This window comes from Dermacentor andersoni, chromosome 4 (genome assembly GCF_023375885.2).
Source record: "Dermacentor andersoni chromosome 4, qqDerAnde1_hic_scaffold, whole genome shotgun sequence".
NCBI classification, from domain to species: domain Eukaryota; kingdom Metazoa; phylum Arthropoda; class Arachnida; order Ixodida; family Ixodidae; genus Dermacentor; species Dermacentor andersoni.
Window position 1 is genome coordinate 17,129,314 of NC_092817.1, and position 19,825 is coordinate 17,149,138.

Consider the following 19,825-nt stretch of genomic DNA (forward strand, 5'->3'; position numbering starts at 1 on the left):
TCACTACTCACTACGGCAATTTGCATCAAAGCTAAACAATCACCACAGTGAAGGCCAATCTTCATTAGCATGTACGTAAGACAAGTTCTGTGAATGTGAGCCATGGACACAGTTCATCCTAAAAGCGCAGTAGTTTACACAATACTTTGCAAGGGCTGCTACTTCTGTTACAGTGAAGATGTCAAGAAATTCACATTACTTATTAACAAGCCCAAACATGATGTCAAGTTAATCAACGTGTACAATGCACTTCTAGAGAATGTGAACAAGTGTAATCACATCATCAACTGAGGCAACTCATCAGTTATTGTGAAAAAAAAAAAAAAGAGATTTATGCTCAAATCATTACTACAGGCAACAGCTAGCACTATCAACAAAGACAGAAGTATCATGTGAAAGTTTTTTTCCCTCAATACCTCACATGCTATGTCTTACCAAACTTCACCTCTGGTGCTATTAATCACTGAATTGAATAATTATCTGTTGCCACACTTTATTGACATGCTAATGCAGCCATCCATGTTTCACTCAGCACTACAAAAAAATGTTTTACAAAAGATGTTTAATAACTATGATTTTACTATATGTAGTTGTTTTTTCCAATGGCCAACTATATAGGGCGTCTCATGTAACTTTAGCCCAACTTTAAAGAGCCCCTCACGAGGCCACATAGCAAATTTCGGTTATACGCTTGAAGTTGTTACTGTATGTGCCCTCTAGGGAGCATTCTGCCGCAAGAATTTTTCAAATAGATTCATTACTAGCCGAGATGGAAATATTTCAGTACCATGAACCCTTGATTTCAGGAGGCGAGCGCCACTGCCAAGAGAGAAACTCTCACCACTTGCCCCATCTAGCCTCCGCAAGCCTTCCTGCGTTCTCCCATACTGGAGCTTGAGGATCACGTGATGCATATGTCACAGGCTCCGCCTTCAATTTTTTTTTTTCTTGCTTTCTTGCTGCGCAGTGCACTTCCGCTGACGTTGTTGTGCACGAGCTGTTGCGTTTGTCTCGTTTCACGCAGCGCACAATCTTGTGCTCTGTGCAGTACAACCCGACTCGCAGTATAAGTCAGAGCTGAGGCAGACACAAGAGAATCACAGAGCACGATCGCGCGCTCGAACACGGTAGAAAATGTCATAGTTTGTGTCTGCACGTAGCTGCACGACCTGGGAATAAGCAGACGAAACGGAAGTACATCTCTCTCGCTGCAGTGCAAAGTAAAACAAAAACATGCGGACATTTGGTTTATGTGTTTTATTATTTCTTTAACCTCTAATTTTTCTGTTGAAGCAACAGATTACACAAATAACAGATGTTGCCTTGAATAATGCTTGAAGTCAGGTGTCACTATGAGCGACATCACAGCATAGACACATATACCTAGGCGCACTTGCACAAAGTGCACATTTCTCACTTGCACAAAGTGCCAATGAGAAAATTATAGAGTAACATGAACTCGTGATACAGCTTTCTGCTGTTCAATACGTACTACATAAAAATGTTTTTCCGCGCACGAAAGAAGCCCACGAATACACACAAAGAGCCTTGAGCGTGGCCAGTCGCGCAGCAATTTTGCATGTATTTGTAGGCTTCTTTCATGCTTGCAAAAGCACCTTTATAACTTGTATTGAGCAACAGAACGCTGTATCGAAAGTTTTTACATTGCTCTACAATTTCCTGATGGACACTCTTAATATCATTATAATATTTGAGAAGTTTATTCATTAATTAAGACTAATTATGTAATTAGGCAGAATGCAAAAAATAATTTGAGTATCTCCAAGCGACGGCAAACAACATTACCTTGGTTCTTTCCAGCTACGTGGCATTTGCATATTTTTAAAGTTCGGCTAAAGTTACGTGGGACACCTTGTATAGTATCCACATTGAAGTTATTGTGTACATATTTTATGCTTTTCAATCCTGTTTTCATTTCCCTCCTATGTAATGTCAGGGCCTGTAATCAAATAAATAAACTGACTGCGGCATTGTACCTTGCTGCACTTTGAACAAGGTACTCACGTGGATTCTGAAATGTCAGTAATTTACTTGATCAATTACCTTAATTTTTAACTTTTTCTAACAAGCTACCCGACCAGACAAGCTTCTATCAAAATCTTGACTAAGAGTAGTACATTAGAAATATTGCACCCAATGTCACCTGCAATTTTTGGCCGCAGCTGCATCCGTTTTGCAACGCAGTGTGTGGAAGGCCCTCCCTCAGGGTCCTTGTGAGGCGCTCAATTTCAGCATCTCGTGCTTCAATCTGTAACCAAGGATATATTGCACATACACAAAGCTGGCTTCAGCTCCCAAGTAAATTATTGTATGAGCTGCGCATCACTTCCTGTTTAAACAGCAATTATAAATTTTGTCGCCCACTAGTAGGTGGATGAAATTGATGTTTTACTGGTCGAAATTGATAAATATTTTCTGTGCCATGACTTCACCTTGCCACATGGTTTTACATCACAACCTTGAATACGTACTTTTTTTAAAGGGGGCTGGGTTCTTCTGCAACACCTCAAGGTTACAAAAAGTATTGAAGTGGGCTGCCATCTTTGCCTCCAGGCCTATGCGTGCAATGTAACATTCAGGTACCTGGCTCTTTATTCCCATTAGATTGAATAAATGTTTAGAGAGGTAAATGAATTAGTATGCAGTAAACTTAAAAGGGTGATGAAAGGGGTTAGTTGGTGGCTGTTCGTGCTTTCTTCTTGTGTAATGTCCCCGTTGATGTCGATTTTGTACATAGCGCAAGGAGATTGTATGAAATAAGTACCATTATCGCTGGCACAGTGCTGTGAGCTATCAATACCTTTTTGCTTTGAGTGGCAGCACAGTGTCTTGATGCCTATGTAGCACCAAATCCAAGTGATAATTTTGTAACTTGAGGCAAAGTGCAAAGAAGCACGTAGAACAACAGAAGGGAACGAAGACACAGCGCTTAATTCCTTTCTGTTGTCCTACGTGCTTTTCTGCGTTTTGCTCCATTCTATGCAGTACCAACTAGCCCACCAGCCTATTCTCTTGATAATTTTCTCATGCACTGCTTGAGCACAGCGGTAAGGTTTCTGGTTGTTACGAATTTTTGATTGTCAACAGATGCTAGGTTGTTTCCTTGTCAAGAAAGACAGTAATGATAAACCTAACGTGGGCCAGCCACAAAGCACCAGCTTGCAGCGGCAATGTTAATGTGGTGATTATGGCAGCCTAATGAAAGGTAGGGGCAGCGAGATTGATGTTGCAGACTCTTTTTTTCGAAGTCAGTTTTGATTTCAGCAAGGATAATTACTCACATAGCTCCCACAAGAGCTTTTGCAATCAAGGGGCAGTATTCTCGGGTGATCATTTTCAGCAATAGCTTCACTTCAGTGAGATTTCGCGAGACTCATACCACGAGAGCTTCTTTCTAGTGTTTGCCCGAACCTAGTGCACATGCATCCAGAGCCGATTCTCACAAAATCTCGCTGAAGGTAAACTATTTCTGAAAGTGATCGTCCAAGAATATGTCATAAGATATCATCGTCTGGCTAAAGAATGTCAGGAATGGGCTTACAACTGTTTCAATGCATTAGCCATTTAAAACCACTAATTTAAATGTCAACTAGAGCAAATAACTGTGACAGACCACTTCTTATCTAGAGGCTACCAACTCGGACATTGATATCGTAAACAAAGAGTCACTGTGATTTATATTACTTTAATTTGTTTGAATTTGATGAAGGTAGGAAAAACACTATGTGTGAATATGTATGTGGCACATGTGGGAGTACAATGCATGTTTGTGTGTTGCATTCCACGAGTCCTCACTCGTTGCTGTAGCAAGTCTGCAGAAACTCTTGACTGATATAGTGATTCCTTGAGATCTCTTCGTTCATATTGTAGCTGGTGAATTCTTGTATCAGCCATCCGAATAATGTCAATTTCTTGGGCATCTCGTACGGCTGTTTGGGGCCGTGGTTTCCGGCCAGCCGGTCCATGCTGCCTCGGCAGTAACGAGGTTAGTTCAATGCCTTGAGTTCGATAGGACGCAGGTACTTTTGCAGCATCTATGAGAAAACACAACATGAAAAAGGTGAGCACATCTCATAATCATGCTGCACATTACTCAACAAGGCTTTAACCCAACTATCAGTAACAATAAAGTAGGGTTATTACACTTACTACTCAATACATCGGCACAGTGACACATTCAGCGTAACGCCATGCACTCATGTTGACCGAAACTGCAAAGGTGCCCAAATTTTCTTTAATTAGGAGAATTTAAAATGAAAATAATTAAATTGTGGGGTTTAACATCCCAAAGCTATACTACGAGGACTGTATAATTTATCTATCGGGGGTTCTTTAATGTGGTACAAGTATTCTTGCATTCTGCAGTTGGCTGGCTACAATTGGCTGCAGTAGGCAATTTCTGGCTGTGGCAACTGCAGAATTAGGTTATCGCAGAAAGGAATTGAAATGCGACTTCGCGTTCAGCAGCAGAATGCCACTGCCACTGAGCTGCCACAGGTGGGCTTTATCGAAAGTCTGAATCATTCAAATATAGATAAGTTAAGTTTAGAGACACAGGTATGTGTTATTGCATCAAATAAAACCTACCCAGTCACATTCATTGCAGATATGCGATCAGAATAGCTGTGCAAAAAATTGCATATGATCCAGAATACACAACTGGGCCAGCAGTGCCATCTGGTAGTATTGTACATGAATACACACAGCAGCAGGCACAATGAAAGTGCACCTACTTTATGCACCCATGCCTCGTATATATCCTCTCATCAGCTATTTCTGGCCATATTTTTCTGTCCTGAGAATTCTAAAAGTATGTATTAAATGAACCTCTTGTTTGATTTAGGCTGCTTTAATATCCATCAACAACATAGTTGACCAATGAAACATTTGAGACGAGCAGAAGTTTGCATTGTCCTAGTTTTAATTATCACAATTTAACAATAAATATCTCTGTCAACTGCACAGAAACACGGAGAGGTTAGGTTAGGAGTTTTCAAGGTTCCTGATATAAGCTGCAAATAGTGTGTGACTACATGTCTGGCACATCAGTTCACAAATTAATTTAGGCACACTCCATTATTATTGCCCAAGTTGCAAGCTTAAATTGGTTTACTTTCCACTTTAAAGCAATGGATGTAGGCAAACTGGGGTGAATTTTGTGCTATACTCGTGCAGCAAAGAACACAAGAAAAATAAGTATCGGCAGTACCTGTAACATGAACAACTGCTTGCGTTGACAGTGCTGACTGCAGCTGCAGGATTCTGTCTGATTTCAGCTGCAGTTCTTTCTCAAGCTGTTTTATTTTGTTTGCACAGTCTGCTCTCACAAACTCAAACTTCTTTTTATAGTGTTCGGCTTCATGAAGCCTATTTTCCAAATCTGGAAATAGTGAACAATAATGGGAGAGATGATGTCAGTTACACCACACAGCGACACATTCATTTTCACTTTAAAACTCAAGACACTGATGTTTGAGAAATCGCACCTGAAATTCTTGCAGAAAGTGTGCATGTACTTTGAAATCCCTTTTGTGGCTTGTTTAAGGTATGTGTTTCTGGCAACAAAGTATTATGTGTAAGCATGTAACTAAATGGAATCACGCAAATTTTAACTTTTCAGCTGTTGTACTTATAGTGCGATTTTAATTAAAGATGGAAGAAATAGCGCAATTCAATATACTGCGTGGGCGTTCATACGCAATAGGGCATAGGGAATATATGCACTGGTGTATGGCTAATGAAGTCGATAAGGGCCACACAGCATGTCAATATTTGCTCATTTATATACTAACAAAATCCAATATTCTATAAGTCCAAGCAGGAAGGCGATCACAAAAATAATATGGAAGAAAAATGTTGGAGTAAATGAACTCTGGTCGCTGTGCTTGTGTTGAATGACTGCGAACAAGCGATCAGCATATGAAAAGAAGAAAAAAAACCCCACAGCCCCAACCCATCAATAGCAAGAAAAAATTAAAAAATTAGATTATGGGGTTTTACGTGCCAAAACCACTTTCTGATTATGAGGCACGCCGTAGTGGAGGACTCCGGAAATTTCGACCACCTGGGGATCTTTAACGTGCACCTATATCTAAGTACACGGGTGTTTTCGCATTTCGCCTCCATCGAACCATCAATAGCAAGAACAACTAACTAACTAAGTAAAGCATGTGATGTGATGAGTCAGGATAGCGGTTCATGTATCTAGTGCAACAAGCAATGCGAATATGCTGTATGCGAATTTCTTGCCAACAGTAAACATAGCATCGAGATTAAATAACTTCGAGAAGTACGCAAGAGACTCAGCGAATGCAAGCTCAGCTTTATCGAAATAACTATACACAGACTCCCGTGTAGTAATGCTGGAAGCATTATGTGATCATAAGTACAGCGCGATTTATACAGACTGGCTCACCCTTCAGTTTATCTGTGTGTTTCTCTTTTAATTGCATGACGCAGGCGTGCAGGCGATTCACCTCGGCGATTGCTTTGGCGTTCTCCTTTCGATAACACTCGGCCAGGTCCTCTTTCTCTTGCCTTTCCTGAACGAAAATTGGTTAGGTTGTTATCATCATGTTACGGTAGATACATGACATTTGAAAACGAACTAGCGATCACCTGCACCGTCCTTCGCAGAGCCGTGTTTGCATCCACGCTCTGTTCCTGGTAGCTACAGAGGTCCGACCACAACCGAGCCACCAGAGGCGCAGACTCGAGGCTGAAGTCTTCCGTGTAGCCCATTTCAGCAAGTTCGCTCCGGAGAGCGTCATACTTGAAACCCATCAGTCGCCCGCACAAGTAACGTTAGGCTAGCATCGGAGGGGGGAAAAAATTCAAACGCGCCCCGGACTACGTGAAGTTAAAGATTTTGGCAAAGTAGGAACCATTATGTACAGTTCCGAGGTACCTTTCGGTCATCTTCCGCAATATTATAGGCATCCCGATCACAGTCACCACAGTTCAAACAAAACCGCCACTGGCCAAGCCAGCCGAGTACAGCCATAGTACGACACCCATGACGGCGTGCATGACGACATCCATCCAGGTCCCGTTCTCTAAGGTAGGCCCGTATAAATAGCACAAAAGGTTGTTTAAAAATAGAGGGGGCGCTACTTACAAGACGCATCTAATTAGATTTTCTTTTCTTGCGCCGCGCGTAAGTCGAGCTGTCAGTGGGCAGTACAAGTAAAAAATGTATGATTATTTAGCAAACATTGGCGGTATCTCCCGTATCGTCACGACCACTGTTGCCACGGCATTGCCACGACACTAAAGAGGCAATGAAGGAAGCTTTAACGCGGGCTGGAAAGTGGGTTGGGGCGTTGGGGCATTGTTGGGGTTCAGCCGAAATGAGACGAGCAAATCCGGCTGCTCTTCAACGGAGCCAATTCTAAGCGTCCAGTGGCGCGCACTTCTGCCGCTTATCGACGCCGACAAGCCAGGCGAGCTGGCGATCGCTGGGAAACGGTATATATATTGGCGGCGAGGAGTCACGGAGTCGCCATCTGTCGGAAGCGTCTCCCTTGCGTAGTATGAGGGATCACGTGACGCGCTCCTCATAGGTTTCGCTTACGGCGCTCAATAAAAACACCACGCGGCAGCCCTCCTGGACAATTATGTAGGTACTCTCAAAACGAGGGAAGTTTTTGACTGTCGATATAATAATCTTCGGCAAACTGAAAGCACAGAATCGTTTACAGGCGCTATCTCTTTACCGAATACGTACAGTGAACGCCACTGCGCGCGGTCACCGCGATGTAGTCTCCCGAACCGGCTTTTTGCGTGAAAGGTAGCCAAACGCTGAGAGTAAACGATGTGAAATATGTTCTTATAGTGGGCTGTCTGTGTAACCAAATGGGGCATAACAGAATGGAGCTTCAATTCAGCGATCGCACGGGTTCGCAGCGACCGACTGCGCGTCTGCATGCATGTCCGCGCACAATGTTTTGCTTTCGCTGTGAGCGCGTTTTCGCACCGTATGTGTGCGTGTGAGCGCCGCGAGCTTTAGGCCGCAGTATATGAGCATTTGACAGTACACTAGCAACCATTGTTGCGAGGACGCTATCAAAACTGTCCAAAAATAATCTTGTTATAGAGACTTTGACGCCTAGCTACGGCGACTGTGATGTGCCGTCGCGACGATTCAATCTTTTTTTTTTTTTGTCTTCTAAATTCTTGGACATTTCAATATTATTTCTCAAGTTGCGTCGCACTGTATGTTTATCGGTCTTCACAGCGTGCGATTTCCCTCTGCTTCTTTTTCGTAATCCAGTGCATTAATTCATAATACAAAGATGACCATATGCCATGCCTTTTTTTAATGTGCGTCTTATCGCTCCCATTCCGTTCCAGTGAACTTGCCAGTATCTAGCATCAACAAGTTCATAGACCAAACCGTCATGACATTAGCCGGGCAGCGGGCGCGGGCGAGCGTCTCAGTGCGCATTTTGTCCTACTCACCGAACATCGCAGTCCCGGCACCGTAGCAGAAATATTCCTCGCGTCTGTGCTTGCTGCATACCCGAGTTGTAGCTGTTTGCCGGTTCTAAGTTTCGCGAGCCAAGCTTCACACAGCTCCTTTCCCTGCAGCTACGTGTGAATAAGGCTGACACCGGGCTCCGTTGCGTACGTCCGGCACTGCGGCACTGAGCAGTAGCCTACCATGCTGCACGCCTTCAAAGGCAGCCACTACCTATTATAATACTTTCAAATGTTGTCAAGGAGACAGACACCCAAGGCGGTAAAGCCTCACCACTTAATCAGAACCGCGGCGCAGGTGGGACTTTAAACTTTCGTTTTCAGCTCGCTTCGGCGCTTTCGAAGCAGCCGACGCGGCCACCGTGTCCACGTGATCCCTCATGCCACGTCACGAAGACGGTGGCGCCAGCTTTTCCGGTGGTGGAGCTCGCCCCCATATTGAGGTTTCGGGCCCGGGGGCTCGCAGATTTCAATGCACAGTGTAAAAGGTGCTTCGATGCGACCAAGGTATCCCACCTTGTATGCGAATTGATTCCGACCACCCACCTGCATGCTCTGGCCTCGGCGACCGAACCCACGGAATCGAACCGCGCTCGTCCTAGCATTGATCCCCCACTGCTCGTTGGATGCTCTGGAGATCATGTGCCGCTTGCTTTATTGTGTTTATTGGTGTGCGATACTCGAATATTCGATTTCGAATCGAACAGCGAACATCCGAATAATTCCGATCGCGGATCGAATATTATTCTGTTTTTCGAATACCCGGCCGTGATCGGTGCCATGACGCGCGCAGCGTGCCCTCGCCGCATGGTCTTGTCGTTGACCTTGCCGTGGTCCTCCCGGTTTAACTTGCCGTGGTCCTCCCGGTTTGTTAAAACGACATCGACCACGAAATTGAAAAGCTTGCACACTACGTCACGAACGCAACTTTTGCTGGATCACCGACATGGCGCACATGATGACTTCCGTGCAAGCCACTCTATGGTGCAAGTATCTATCTACACTTCGTGGCTCAGTGCCACCCACGTGCCGCTAAATCACGCTGCCAACAATGACAAAGCAGATAAGGTGTCCGCGACGTCATGCTGGTCCGCGGAATTTGGTGCGTCGTGTAAATATAATATCTACGCTGCGCCGATGACCGCGCGGAGCGGTGCAAAGTAACGTGATGCGCGGTCTCCGCGAATCGGAAATGCAGTAAAAATGAACTATACAACTATCCTTTTAACGTTGCCGAGTGCTTCTTTGAATAATTGTGAGTATTCTGCTCCGGGAGCTGTAGAATCATGTACTTAACTATAAAACACTGTGACCCTGACACACAACTAGCACTGCTTTCTCCTTTCAATAAAAAGTTGCAGTTTCGCCCGAAAGACGAAGCATCGATTGCGATAACAAATTAGTAGACAACTATACGAAGTAAGGATAGTAGTTTTATGGGCTGTATAAACTTGTAAGCATTCGCTTATGAACTAAATCAACAAGCGCGGTGTCATGCGCGCACAAGCAAACATGAACACATCTCACTCGATGACTGCGGAAACTCGCTGTCAAAACGCTGGGGTGAGCTGCGCGGCAGCAACAGCGAGCGAATTGACCTTCGCGCTGCCTGTCACATCAACGCGAACTAAGCCGCGAAAACACAGCGCACAGCGGGCTCTGTCGCCGTCGCAGATGGCTTTCAAGATACAGCCGTCCGGAGTAGAACGCCCCCCCCTCCCCTCCTCCCGAGCCTTGCGCGCGACGGAAGACGGCGCGCTTTCTTCCCGCCTGCTTCCCTTGCGTGCGATCGCCGGCTCACCCTCGCATACCATACCATTCCATTGAGCATACAGCGCACGGCGACGATGCTATCGCCCTTGGACTTTGTACGGAACATCACGGCGACGGCAGAAATCCGCCTGGTGTATCCATAGAATGGCTATCGCAACAATAAATATGTATTTTTCTGTGTATGCCAAAAGTGCACATACGTACGTGCCTTTGTTCTGCAAACTAGAATTCTTCCCTGCTGTCGGGTAATGCAATACAAGCCATGCTTGGTTTCGACAGACCCGTCCCAATCATTACGTATATGTTTGAAGAATAAATGAAGATTATTATTATTATCATCATCATCATCATGATTATTCTTAAAGAGGCCCGAAACCAGGTGACACAAGCAGCAGCCTACTATACCTACCGCAGAGTGCTTGCTTGGAACGAGGCAAAGAATGCTTGGAAATCAAAGAAAATTAGTATATTCAAGAAGCGCAGTAAACGTTATGTGCTAATTTTTCAGTACATTTTATGCGTTCCGTAAACGCCGTGTAACAGCAACATCGGATACTCCCATTACCGACATAGAATCATGGTCATGCGATCTACATTCTGATACTAAATCGGCCACCCGCACAATCACAACAGATGCCCCGACTGAGCGCATGGACAGCAGACTCGCCCACCTTATCCAGGCCAAAACATCCATCCTCTCTAGATGGAAGGGACAGCGGTTCGATAGAAGACTCAGACGCAAGGTCGCACGTCTCAACTCAACAAGAAAATTGAAGCACACTGCCGCGTTCTGAGTCAACAGCAATGGACAGAGCTCTGTAACTCTCTAGATGGGCAACTCCACCACACCCGCTAGTGGAAAATCCTCAAACATTTGATTGATAGCACCACCACCCACTCATATTAACAAGATCGCCTCACCAAGCTTTTATTCAAAGAAAGCAAGAAACATGGTCAGGACCATGTTAAGAATAACTTATGTCAAAAGTACATTCCATCTTGGCCCACTCAACCTCACGCGCCATACACGGGGACCTTCAACCCTGCCCTTGATGAAAATTTCAGCGTGGCAAGGAGGAGGAGGAGGAGGAGAAACATTTATTAAAAAAAAGAAAGGACAAGCAGGTGTCTTTCTGCTTGTGCGGGAGGCGCCCTTAGTCCAGGGCTCCTGCGGCTCTTGCTGTCTCCCGGGCCCGCCGCACCAGTTGCTGCTGGTTACGAGGGTCCGAACTAGTCAGCACGGCTTCCCACTGCTCGGGTGTGGGGTTGGGTATTTGCGGGGCCGCCTTCACGTTGGGGCACGCCCATGTGGTGCGATATAGGGAGGCGTAATCATTACAAAGGGGACATTTGTAAGAATATAGTGTAGGGTGTATTGCGTGTAGTCTGCTTACATAGGGGTATATGTTGCTTTGTAGTTGTCGCCATGTTACGGCGTCTTCACGTGAGAGGGTCTTGTGTGGTGGTGGGTATTGTCGTCTGTTCAATCTGTGGTGTTGTAGTATGGCGTTGTATTGTAAAAGTACGGGCTCCATGGATGCGGCCGTATCCCTCCCTTGTGGCGCCCGGGAGGCATGAGCTCGGGCTACAGCGTGCGCACGCTGATTTCCACGGAGGGACTCTTGTCCTGGAGTCCACACTATTTCAACGTCCGGGAATTGGGAGGCTTGTTTGAGGAGTCGGTGGGCGATTGAAGATATTCTGCCTCTCGCGTAGCTACGGCAAGCTGCCTGGGACTCAGTAATAATTGTGACGTACTCGTTGGTCAGACTAGAGGTGATGGCCAAGGCGATGGCTGTCTCCTCCGCTACGAGGGCGCTGGCAGTGCGGACCGTCATCGAGACTACCTTTTGTAGGCTATAGTCGACAACGCTGGCCGTCATGGCTGCTTTTTGGGGGTACTGCGCGGCATCTGTTTATAGTGTGGTGGGGAGACTGCCATATTTTGTCTGTAGAGTTTTTGCGCGAGCTTGGCGACGATCGGCATGATGTTCCGGGTGCATGCTTCTGAGGATAGGGGCTACCTTGACGTGCTCCCGGAAGTTGGGGGCCAGATGAATTGCTTGTTCGTGGCCTTTGCCGTGTGTGGGGTAGCCTAGGCGCGCTAGGACTGTTCTTCCTGTTGGTGTGAGGGCTAGTCGTTCTCGTTGGCTTGTGAGGTGGGTGTTAATAATTTCTCTTATATTATTATGGACTCCTAGGGCTTCAAGCTTGAGTGTCGCTGTTCCCGGTGGTAGGCCGAGCGCTTGCTTGTAGGCTTTCCGAAGAAGTATGTCTAATTGATCTATCTCCTTGGGAGTGAGGGGCAAGTACGGGGCAGCGTATAGGTAATGCGGCTGATTATCAGGGCCTGGACGAGCTGTATTATGTCGTCTTCTTTCAGTCCGTATTGTTTGGTGGTGATACGGCTGACCCTTCGCATGATTTGGAAGGTGGTCTGCTTGAGACGTTGGATGGTGTATGCGCCTCCGCCGTCCTGTTGTATGTGGAGTCCGAGAATGCGGACGCGGTTTACTGTGGGTATTTCTTTGTCGTCGAAGGTGAGTGTGATGTGGGGTAGTTCATTGAGTTTTCTTCGTGACTTCTGTCGAACGACTAATAGTTCTGACTTCTCGGGAGAGCACCGGAGACCACTTGTTTTTGCACATTGCTGGACGACGTCGGTCGCTTGTTGAAGGGCGTCTTGTTTCTCTCTTTCGGAACCAGTGGTGGTCCAGATAGTGATGTCACCGTGACTACGCATATTTACATTGATGGATCTGTCTTTCCAAACAGCTCCGCGGCGGCAATCGTCATACTAGCGAAAGCTACAACAATCAAATTTAAGACAACCCACGCGACAACATCGATGGCAGCAGAGCTCACAGTGCTCTTTACTGCCCTTCATTACATTGGTGATGAACCGCCACACAAGTGGACGGTATTCTGCGATTCGAAGGCGGCACTGCAGTCTCTACTGTCACCTTTACGACGCGGACCGCACGAACAACTAATATTTCATATTACGGAGACGTTACAACGTATAAGTGATGCAGGCCATGAAATAACCTTGCAGTGGCTTCCAAGTCACTGCGGTATTATCGGCAATGAACGGGCGGATCAAGCTGCCCGCTCAGCCCATACTGAGGAGCACCACGTCCCAATTCCACTCTATAGAAATGACGCAGCACGGAAGCTCCGCCTACTTGCTCGGCAGTGCACCGCGTCGCAATGGAATGAACCACGTTTAAGAAATACGCGACTGTACTCACTTGATCCAACATTAAGTCTTCGAGCGCCATCACAGCTTCGCCGTGGAGACGCCACACTTTTATATCAACTGTGGTTGGGCGTTGCCTTCACCAAAGCCTATGCATTCCGCATAGGGATGACCGACACCGCAACCTGTGACCACTGCGGCATGAAGAATCGATTGAACATATTGTGTGCGCCTGCCCGCAGTACAGTCCACAGAGGGAATGCCTTCGCCACGAACTTGACCAGCTGGACGACCAACAGCTATCGGAAAAAGGAATTTTACTCTATCGAAAGGACATACCGTCACAGAAGAAGGCCGTGCAAGCACTATTGCGCTTTTTGCGATCTACCGGCCTTAGTGAACGTCTTTAACTGGAATGCCTTTTGTGTGTCTGTGCCTTCCTGTGTGCGTGTTTTTTTTTTTAACGTTCTCCTCTCTGTCCTTTTTCTAACCCCTATCTCCTATCCCCAGTGTAGGGTAGCAAACCGGAGACTAATATCTGGTTAACCTCTCTGCCTTTCCTCTTTATCTCTCTCTGTCTGAGTAATGGGAGTAATGGTAATTTTGACAGCACGTCACCGCCAATAGCGGTGCTTCAACAACATTGAAATCAGTTGCTAGGCTGGCTATTTTATATACGAAAAGCTAAGGACGTCACTCCTTATGTCGGAAGCTGCCGTAGCGACGGCAGCTTACGCAACAGTGATCTTTACCGGGAAACGTATGTGGGGAGCGCTACGTGCTTCGCATTGTTATGAGAAACGCCTTATCATCAATTATGCAGTTCGGATGCTTGTTTTGTGCTTGTACTTTACTGAAATGTATGCTGTTCTTTATGTTGTATGCGCGATTCCAAAGAATGTATGCACTGTTCACTTCAATTTCCGGAGTGCTTGAAGCCTCTTACGAGGGTACGAGACACTGCTCCTGGCCCTGCAATTTCGCCGGGATCGGCCCACATTTCTTCGAACGGACGTGACCACGAAAAAATGCCGGCCACCGAGAGGCTAACAGGCGCGCTGTAATAAAAGGAATATATATATATTGAAACAGCAGAACAGGTAACAGAGAAATTCGCCACACGTACGCGTGACGCAGTGGTTCACAAACTGCACCGGCGTTGTGCTAACTAGGATGCGTTGATAGGGCCCTAAGTATAGAACTTTCGCAGAGGTTCGATTGCGGAGCGCAAAATAGATGGTGCTACCGGTTGCGACGTCATACGACGCCTTCTTCACAATTTGCGCCACGCCGTCGCGCAAACGCTATTCCACGCTATATAAACATCGCTCCTTGCCGACAGTGCGTGCATGACTTTTAAATTAAAATAATTTCTGATGTTTTACGGGCCGAAACGACGATATGATTATGAGGCACGCCATAGTGGGGGGCTCCAGATTATTTTTTGCATCCAATACATGACTTTTGTGAAAACGCTGATTGCAGGCTGGTTTATGCTGCGTGCGCATCGTAAATACAGCTCGCCATAAAAGCGCAAAAGCTATGTAGCTCAGATTCGTGTTGTGCACAGATACTAGTCCTTAAGCAATCGCGATGCCCTTCGATGTTCCACATTTTACACAGCCGGCTGTACGGTTCCCCATCCGCATACGTCCGGCCCTTGTACCGACAGCAGAAGGATTTACGGCTACGTTCTTTCGGCAGTACGCATCACTGAAGTCGCGATCTGCCTTGATTGCTGCATCATTGGCAATTGCCGAAAACGCCGCAGCTTCCGTCATTCGAAGATGCAGAGGAGCAGCACGGGCTGCTCTGTCCGGATTAAGCCCTCGACTGGAGAACTCGGACACGAGCGCCGGCGGCGGAGGCGCCGTCGCAAAGCAGCGCCGTTCACGCCCGCTCGAGGACAGGTCTCCCGGTGCGGTCCCCCACAAACGCAGGAAGACTGCGGAAGAGGGATGGCAAGGACATGAACTGGTATGTTTCTTTTTGTGTGTGCGTGTATCTTGTACATACGTCGCAAATAAGCATCTCTTGCGTGTTATGCCCAGAAATGTTGCGCCCTTTTATTGCTTTGGGCGTTCTGACTTGAGCTCGAGCGCGTTGGCCCGTCTCGACGACCAGCCGCTTTCGGACCAGACAATCGTCGAATGCCTGCCTCTCTGTCGACATCTGATGTCGATGGAGTTGCTATTTAAGCTCCTACGTTCAATTAGCCTATTAGACTCGTTCTCCGCCCCCTCATCCTTTGTTTTCTAGCGTTTGCGTTTGCTTCTATCTTTCCTTCCAAACTTACACCTTCCCCACACTCTTAGGCAAAGTTACACCCTTTGGCTTGCCCCTTATTCTGCCACACAACAACAATTGTTATCTGCCTTGATGCGTTTCCTTTCTTTAACGCTGCGAGCCCGGAACTTTCCAGTAACGAACGGCACGCGCGTTATCAGCATAGAACAGTTTACACCCTTTGGAGTGCCCCTTCTGATAACGCGGGTGCCGTTCGTTAATGGAAAGTTCCGGGCTGCAGCGTTAAAGAAAGGAAACGCATCAAGGCAGATAACGATTATTGTTGTGTGGCAGAAGGGGCAAGCCAAAGGGTGTAACTTTGCCTAAGAGTGCAGTGGGGTAACAAACTCTCTTCCCGTTTAAAGCCCCTTGATCTGCACGCCCCCCAGCAGGGCGGAAAGCATTGTGCATGGAGAACAAATAAACATTTATTTCAGTTCGGTGGGGGCTATTGGATGTTTGGGTGATGGTGAGAGGCGCGGCGGTAAACGGGGGGCTTGACGTTGATGGCGTCGACTCCTGATTAGGCTTGATCCTGCGCCACCTAGAAAGCGGCCCTGTACACTATGCGCTATGACTGCACGCTACTTGGTCCGAAATTTCCATTGCCAAGCCTGGCGTGACGAAAGCGGTGAGTCAAAATCGCCGCGGCTTACTCGGGAGCGTCCCCATATATAGATTCTATGACAGTCGGGCAAGGTAGCATGACGTCACGGATCGAAGTGCACCGGCCTTGTGCTATCTAGGAGGCGTTGATAGTGCCCTAAGTAGAGAACTTTTGCAGCGGTTAGATTGCGGAGCGCAAAATAGATGGCGCTACCAGTTGCGACGTCATACGACGCCTTCTGAATGCAGCCCAGTGTCTGAATCGCCATAAAAGTCAATGGACTTTTGATAAATTTGTTGATTGGATATAACATGTTCCACGTATGAATCAAAGTGTGGCTTGGTACAGCTGAAAGAGTACTCTCCGACACTGCGCAATATCAGCGTATCCTGACGGTAGTAATAAGTGCGAGCTCGCCTATTGCGCGGACAGTGCCTTTTAGCCTATATATGATTGTCTGTCATAGACTAATGAGCATCTTTACAAGTTGGGGTACTGAGCTTTGAAAAAAATGTTGAGCTTCGATATGAATGCCATGTGAACAGTTACTTGCATGAGTGAGCGAAGAACATTTGAGTCTCCTTTCGTACACTTTACAATTTGATGTCACCGCACTGTCTTGCTCCTTAAGGAGGATCTCACGTCCGAGGAGGCGACCATTCAGGGATTGTACGTACGCGTAATCGCCAGTCAAGATGACAAACCGAGAACATCCCCTGTGCAACCACATGTTCCTATGTGTCGGCAAGTACAGGGATTAAAGAGACGTTTCGCGGCACATTTTGTTCTGATATCGTGAGGCATAACGAAATGTCCTTAACCGACTGCAGTTCTGTTGAAGCTCAAAACACCAAGGTAGTGTGGGCGCAACATTTTAACTTCTTCTGACCTTTTTTTCATCCGAATGACGAACTCCGTTAGTAATAAGCTATAGCAATAGCGTATTTAAGTGACTGGGATTTCATGTATATGTTATAGCTCTGACTGTTGTCGTTGCTTGTGCATCTCCAGGGACTATCATGCAGTGTCTTTCATGTTAAGAAGAACCAATGGTTGCGAGAGCTAGTGAAAACAAGATCCATTATTAATGACACTGAATATATATCGACAGATTGCTGGCACATAACGACTGTTGCGACAGATTACGTGATATTGAGGCGGTAAGAACTATCTAGGGTTACTTAAAATATATTTATTTCATTTTTTTTCACATACTGCCAATCCTATACAAGATCATAGCAGGAAGGGCATGTACAAGTATAGTACAGAAGAATAGGTATACAGTACGATCAGCATAAGAGAAACGAAACATGTCAAATAAATGAAAATTAATGGTAAGATTTCGAAGCAGGCTGAACAAAGTTTTAAGATGCTAAATTCATTGTCAATGCAATCCTGCACCGCTTTCAAAAAATAAATCTAAAGTTGCAAGTTTAGAAACAGAAGGGTCCAAGCTGTCCCACTACCTAGTAGCAAGAAGGAAAAAAAATTAATTTCGAAAACATTCAACGCAAGAAGCTTTTGGTCATGATTTTGTATAGTTTTTCTGGCTGTAGATTTGCATACATATTTGGACGAATAAATGTTTATCTGGTGGTTTATTATTTGGTACAGAACTTTCATTCTAGCGATTTTGGCTCGGTAGTCCAGTGACCGTAGGCCTGCAGTTTTAATGCGAAGCTTTCTATGTCTCACTGATTCGTCTATGAGCGCCAAAAACGCACTGCAAGAAAGCCAACTTACACAACTGCGTATAACACTAGAGTTTACATTCGCAGTACCGCACCAGCGTCGACTGGCCGGCCGGTCAGTGCCTGATAAAGGCCGATCCACACGACGGACCAAATTACTCTTTTGGACCGCGGTCCGCGCATCACGTGATAGGACGTCACCAGTTCGTGCGTACCGTCGTTGGCCCGCGCAAGACCGCGGCCCTCGCGGTCCAACAAATCACCGAGGCTTTTCGCGCTTCAGTTTTGGCGGCGGACCGCATGCAAACCGCAGCGATTTTGGCGTAGCCAACGAATGTTGTCCGGCAACAGAGTGTCTCCAGCCAAATCCAATCTAGGTTTCAGCTCAGCAAAAGCCAGTCAAGGCAATCGTTTCATGTCCGCCGTTCCGCCTACACGTGCGTGCAGCAGATATATTTTTTAAACACCGTGTCCTTTTGGAGTGACGAGGAGGTTTTTTATTTTGTATACCTCGTTGAGCAGTTCCCGGCTGTGTGGGACTCGAGCCGGAATGATAACAATGATAACACTCTGGCAGAGAGTGTAGCTGGTTGATCTGCTCTGCCGTCTGCTATGGCGGTCCGCCGTGTGGATGGGCTCTGCGCCGGACCGGACCGCGGCGGGCCGTGACGTCGCATCACGTGACCGAGCGGCCCGCGGACTTGGTCTGTCGTGTGGAACGGCCTTAACGGCGCGAAGGGACGAGCTCAGCAGCAAGAGTAGCGCATGCGCACAAAGTTCACTGGAAGCGGAAGTTGCGTCTGCTAGGCATGACACTACCCCTGTCGCGATTAACTGAGCTTCCCTGCTTATTAAAGACGGCAAGTGCGCGTGAACACGAGCTCGTTTTAGGATCTGGACGAAAAAATCAAAGCCCCTTAAAGAAAAATAGTTGAGCGCCACGCTACCCAGACGAACTGTATATAAATGCATTGCATTACGCGTGTCATGCAATGCATTCCCGGCCGGATCCGCCGTGGTTGCTTAGTGGCTGTGGTGTTGGGCTGCTAAGCACGAGGTCGCGGGATCGAATCCCGGCCACGGCAGCCGCATTTCGATGGGGGTGAAATGCGAGGAACCCCAGGTGGTCAAAATTTCCGGAGTCCAACACTACGGCGTGCTTCATAATGAGATCGTGGTTTTGGCACGTAAAACCCCATAATTTAATTTCTTTAATTCCCGGTCGTCAGCATGGGTAGGCCGCGGGTGCAGCGCCCGGCACAAGAGAAGGCTGCCGTACGGAAGCGCGAGCGCGATCGTGCCCGCAAGGCCGATCCCGTGTATCGGCAACGGCATGCAGAAGCCATGTGGGAGACGCTTGTGCAGTCGAGATGCCTACCGGTCTTGTGATCGCCAGCGTGTACACCAGGGTATAACTCGTCACTTACAGCGCAAACATAGACGCTTGTCTGGAAACAGACAAGGCAAACAGGCGCTTGTCTACGTCGTCCTTTTTGTCCTCCGTCTATGTTTGCGCTGTAAGTGACGAGTTATACCATGGAATTCCAACTAGCCCGTAGTCAGACCTTGCTTCAGTGTACACCAGACCGAGCATGTCTCGTTGTGAGGCGGAAACGTTCCTGGCAGAAACGATGAAGACCTTGAAGCCACATAGTACGCCGATCCTCGTGTGCGGTGACCCCGATGTGGCCAAAGAGCGCCGCAAATGGACCGAGAGTTCCATGCTAGATTGCTACTCGTTGGAACTCGCTGCAACTTATAACGAAATGT

At 46.9% G+C, this 19,825-nt stretch overlaps 2 protein-coding genes across 4 annotated transcripts in view; one reads left to right on the plus strand and one right to left on the minus strand.

Annotated features, from left to right (window-relative positions):
* The window catches only part of LOC126535794 (uncharacterized), a 35,089-nt gene extending 28,030 nt beyond the window's left edge, over positions 1-7,059 (minus strand). Inside the window, exons 1-5 of the mRNA XM_055073435.1 lie at positions 6,640-7,059; positions 6,437-6,563; positions 5,231-5,401; positions 3,817-4,055; positions 2,165-2,269 (exon numbers count right to left, since the gene is read on the minus strand). Of these exons, the coding sequence (XP_054929410.1) occupies positions 2,165-2,269; positions 3,817-4,055; positions 5,231-5,401; positions 6,437-6,563; positions 6,640-6,804 (807 nt within the window). The 5' untranslated portion in view covers positions 6,805-7,059. The remainder of the gene's footprint in view (positions 1-2,164; positions 2,270-3,816; positions 4,056-5,230; positions 5,402-6,436; positions 6,564-6,639) is intronic.
* Positions 7,060-14,914: 7,855 nt separating this feature from the next.
* The window catches only part of LOC126536057 (uncharacterized), a 31,763-nt gene continuing 26,852 nt past the window's right edge, over positions 14,915-19,825 (plus strand). The window contains exon 1 of one of the 3 annotated variants that reach the window (XM_055073437.2): positions 14,915-15,448. In XM_055073437.2, coding sequence (XP_054929412.1) covers positions 15,065-15,448 — 384 coding nt within the window. In that variant the 5' untranslated portion in view covers positions 14,915-15,064. The remainder of the gene's footprint in view (positions 15,449-19,825) is intronic. The other 2 variants (XM_055073436.2, XM_050182949.3) reach the window with 2 other exon arrangements.